At 46.1% G+C, this 5,000-nt stretch overlaps 1 protein-coding gene across 1 annotated transcript in view; it reads left to right on the forward strand.

Annotated features, from left to right (window-relative positions):
- LOC138948486 (uncharacterized) overlaps window positions 1-3,615 on the forward strand; it is a 50,834-nt gene extending 47,219 nt beyond the window's left edge. The window contains exon 3 of the mRNA XM_070320042.1: window positions 675-3,615. Coding sequence (XP_070176143.1) covers window positions 675-2,125 — 1,451 coding nt within the window. The 3' untranslated portion in view covers window positions 2,126-3,615. The remainder of the gene's footprint in view (window positions 1-674) is intronic.
- The last annotated feature ends 1,385 nt before the right edge of the window (window positions 3,616-5,000 follow it).

Raw genomic sequence — 5,000 nt, forward strand, 5'->3', positions numbered from 1 at the left:
TGATCAACATTTCGTCGGCACGTATGTAGTTAAAGTGTGTATCCAAAGAAAACGGGTGGTGGGGGGTTTTAGGGGGGTAAAAATAGCTGACTGATTAATTTTGTGTCGTGTGTGGTATGTAGACCAGGTCAGGGGTCAAGGTTAGGTCAGATCGCGTGAAGGATTGTGGTATAGATACAGTTATCACCGAGCTGCAGTTCGCCGATTCGGAGAAGACGACTCATGATTTCACATTGTTCGGTTTCGTAGCTCCAGAAAAATAGATAAAGAAGATACCAAAGGAGATTTCCTACAGGTTAATCTGCACAGCGTGTTTCCAGTGTCTGCGCGAGGAAGCGCTGTCGAAAGCGCAGTGTCGATCTGGCCATCTGGCCCGTAAGTACTAAAAAGTAGGCTACAAACAGACAGATCTAGATCTAGTGTCTCGCACTCTTGCACCGTATCACTTATGCTTACTGTTTCTTTCTTTCTTTATTTGGTGTTTAACGTCGTTTTCAACCGTTCAAGGTTATATCGCGACGGTATGCTTACTGTGTGTGTGTGTATGTGTGACGGAGTGATTGAGTTTGTGTTACTGTTTGTCGATTTCTTACGTGAGCCGTGAAGGCTTCGCCTCTTGTTTGTTGTTGTTTATTGTTGATAAATAAAATAATTTGCGATGACATTGTTCGCAGGTCACACAGATGGCGACTACTCCACTCCATCTGCGATGGGTAACCCCTTGGATCCAAGCACCCCGTTCTCGCCATCGACAGAGTACACGTCACCAGCCGCTAATACGTCACCGGGGGGTTTTACGTCAACAAACAACGAACCATCAACTAGAGAGTATACCTCACCAGGCCTAGACATGTCGCCCAGCCCCAAGTCATTCCCCGATGATTATACGTCATCGAACCCCTTTACGTCACCAGTTTTACGTACGTCACCGCAAGAGTACACTTCAGCGGGAGTTGCTGCATCACGACCAAGCCTAACTCCGTCACCCGAAGATCTGACGTCAGTTGAGGAAGAAATGCCTTCCCCACAGAACGAAACGGAAAATGCCACGCTTTCTGCAGAAGAAGAACGAAAAGAATATCCTAAAACAACAACAACCGAAGAAACGCAACAACAGTCTCACTTTCCTTCAGCCGTGGACCAACCAAACAACCGAGATGATTTTGAAGCGTCAATTATTGTACCAGTGCTCGAACCCGAACAGTTACCTGCAGCGAACAATTCGCGGTCACAACCAATTAGACCCCCACCTCCTTCCAAAGTGAACCCCGACAAGCAGCCAAGGCAGGAAGAAACAACAACAACAACAGGGGGAAGACAACGCGCAGAAAACGAAGCAGCGGAAAGAAAAGCGAAAGCGAAAGCAAAAGAGAGAGAAAAGGATCGCCCACAACAACAGCCCAGCGACCTTGTCAGCTTCGAAGAGGTGAAACCACAAGCACTACCACCACCACCACAACCACAGCCCATCATCCCCACCAACATCGGCAGACGACGCAACCCTGTCCTCGCCGAGAACATCGGGGGCGCTCAAACCCCAGGGCGGGCCAAGGTCTCGCCGTTCGAGATGATGTTCGGCAAGAGCCTCAAGGACGCCTACTCAGACACCTTCGGCTCCCTCTTCGGGAACCTCAACAACCGGGCTCCGGCCCAACCCGGGGCTCTCTTCTCGGGCGGCGGAGGAGGAGGCGGGAGCACTGGCAGCCCGTCCCTCTACACCCAAGGAGGGGTCTTCGGGGGTCAGGCAGGAGGAGCAGGAGGGGTCTTTAACGACCAAGACAGAGACCGAGGATTTGGTGGTGGTGCCGATAGAGGTTTCGGGGCCAACGATAGAGGGTTTGCTGCAAATTCACCAGACAGGGGTTTCGGGACCACCTCGCCTGTTGGAGGTTTCGGGGCGGGTGGTGGGGGAGGAGGTCTCGGAGGTAACGCGGGAGGCTTCGGGGCGAATTCGGGAGGTTTCGGGGCGAATGCGGGAGGTCTCGGAGGTAACACGGGAGGTTTCGGGGCCAGTTCAGGAGGGTTCGGGAGTAACGTGTTTGGAGGGAAGCAGCTATTTGACCCCAACGTAAACGGCCTCGTGAATAAGCGTCCTAGTCTTAGGTTGTTCGGGGGTGGAAGGTAGGCCTTAACTCTAAGTACACTGGTACTTGTAATGTGAGGACACCCCGATGAGCGGACACCTCCCTTAAAAGGACACCGTCTGTTGTTCCGTTGTCTATTATCTTGACCAAAATATACCTGTAATGACAGGCCACCTGCAATATATGGACACTTTTGGCTGGTCTCAAGGGTGTCCTTTCATCACAGGTACCATTGTATTGCCAAACAACAACAACTGGGGTTTGAACTGGCTGAGTCTGAGAGGGTTGGTATTCAGGGAACTCTGTCTAAGGTTGAAAAATAGCAGCAGGCTGCGAGGGTTAATATTCAGAAACGTGGTCCCTGGTTTTGGAAAATAGCAGCAGATTGTGAGAGGGTGAATAATCATTCAGAATCTCAGACGAGGGCGGAAAGCTATTTTTACATGAAGAGATACCAGTCGTGTCGAAGGTCAGTTGACTGCATTGACCTTGTGTCATTTTTCTTCAAAGGAAGCTCCGTAATTCTTCTCAGGTCATTGACATAGGAAGGTCAATAAAGTCAGGTCAAAGTCAACTGGACCGACAACTAGTGTCTTGATTTAGACGCGGCTTTAGGGTAAATGGTTAAGGACTTTTTCCGCATTCATGGACTTTGTCTTAAGTAAGTGTTCTAAGCTAAATTAGAGCCTGCTGTGTCACTCGCGGTTACTTCTTGTCTGCACTATAGTGCAAGCTGACTACGTATGTTTAAGTTCACGAGTCCTATGCCTTACAGCCAAATCGTTCTTTTCTTTTTTTTGTGTTTCTTTTTTGTTTGTTCTGTAGTTCTAGGCTGCAAACTTTGCAGCAGTTTCTCAGTCTCTTCTTGTGTCTCTGGCCACTGACCCTAGCTTGCAGTCTGTTCGTGATATCTAGCATAACGACAACTACAGCAACCCTTTTCACTCCTGGTATGTGTGTCCTATAAAACTATTTACTGAGGCTTACCTTAGATTTTACTTTGATTTCAAGACAATGGAACCTGTCCATATCGACTACCGAGAGGGGACCGACGATGAGTTCTCGTTATTGAGAGGTGGTCGCTATAAAAAACGTTGAACAAGAGATCATCGGGATAGTTGGGGGTGGTCGTTGTAGGGAGGTGGTTGTTATTGAGCGATGGTCGCTAGGGCAGGTTCGTCTGTAATGATATTTATGGCATGGTTGATATTTATAGCACCATACTGATTTTTTAGTTTTCAACTTTTGTGTTCTTTTCAGTTACTTGAATTTGCGCAGCCAGAACATTCTCATTGAAGACTTTTTTTTACGCGGAGGGGAGGGGGGGGGGGGGGCATAGAAGCTTGGCTTAGTCAATGTATTTGAACATGGTGTATTAATTTTACGGGATGTGTATAGTACCGTTAAAGTGTAATTATGTCACTTAATTTATTTGACCTAGAAAAATGCAAGGGGTAGAGTTAACATTCGTGGTGCCTTCAATGACTTTGTGAACGAGTGGCATCTTAAATAAAATGATGGTCGAAACATTGCTTTGTGTTCTGATGTTATGGTTTTGTGCACATGTGTGACAGCGACTAGGTTAGAAAGGGGAGACTTTGAAGTTACGTTCTGAAAACAGTAGCATGAATAGGCAGGTGAAGACTTACTAATATATTACATTTTGTACCAAATGGTTTTGCCAAATACACGGTGTTCGGAAATAACTCTGTCAGGCTTAAATGGTTGCGAAAAAGTGAATACTCTTGATAACATTGAGGCAAGCTTTCCCTCGTGACGTTATAGTCACTAGTGACAGGCCTGTAAAGTCACGCGGGAAAGCTTGCTTCGATATTTCCAAGAAAAGTCACTCTTTCAGAACATATACAAACCCGGCAGAGTTATTTCAAAAATTGATCTATTACAAAACTGAACAGGTCATTTTACTTGACACAACTCTGTAACCTATTGCACAGTTTCTGCTAATCCCATACCTGCAGAGTTGAACTCTGAAAAATCTCGGTTCAAGCGAGGCCCATAGCATCCCAAAGCTTGGATTTTGCAAAGCCAGCAAGAGAGAATGAATGTGTTGTTTTGCGTGTTACTCAGCACCCTTAACTCTAGTTGACAATATTAAAACACGCATTGTTTGTCTGTCTGTCTGTCTGTCTGTCTGTCTGTATCTGACTCTCTCTCTCTCTCTCTCTCTCTCTCTCTCTCTCTCTCTCTCTCTCTCTCTCTCTCTCTCTCTCTATGTGCACGCGTGCGAGTGTGCGAGTGTGTGTGTGTGTGTGTGTGTGTGTGCGTGTGCGTGCATAATTTCCAGTTTGTCCCATTTTCTCATGCGCTGTCACGTATATGTTGTAAAGCTTACGCCATAATCTTCTCATAAGTGTTTATTACATAGTACTTCCACACGTACAGCCACATGCACGGAAACGACAGACAGAAAAGTGCAAAGAACATGTGTAGACACGAGCTTAAACCGAAGTGCAAGGATATCCAACGAAATGCAAAATCAAACATGGTGGCAGGGAAACACGTACACTTTGATTCAAAGCGGTTTTGGGGAACAAAATACACGTGTTGAGGGAATTACATGACTCACTAAACCTTACTGCACTTTAGTTAAAACCAAGTCAATTACGTTGTGAAAGGAAGAAGAAAATCTATGATTGTTTCATTTACTGATTGATGTGCTAGTTCTTATGCTCCTTTAAACTCAATCAACTCGATCAATTCTGAGACATTTTCAATGCGGAACTCACAAGACTATTCAGATGAGTCAAAACTGAACTTTTTGCTAAAATAGACAAAGCATTACAAAATAAATTCTCTGTATATCAGGACTCCCCACGGACACCCCTCATAGTGCGTCCCGGGGCCCCCACTTTCAGTTTTTAGAGGGTCCATGGACCCCCAATAAAGAATGTTAGA

The sequence above is a fragment of the Littorina saxatilis genome, linkage group LG15 (genome assembly GCF_037325665.1).
Source record: "Littorina saxatilis isolate snail1 linkage group LG15, US_GU_Lsax_2.0, whole genome shotgun sequence".
Classification (NCBI taxonomy): domain Eukaryota; kingdom Metazoa; phylum Mollusca; class Gastropoda; order Littorinimorpha; family Littorinidae; genus Littorina; species Littorina saxatilis.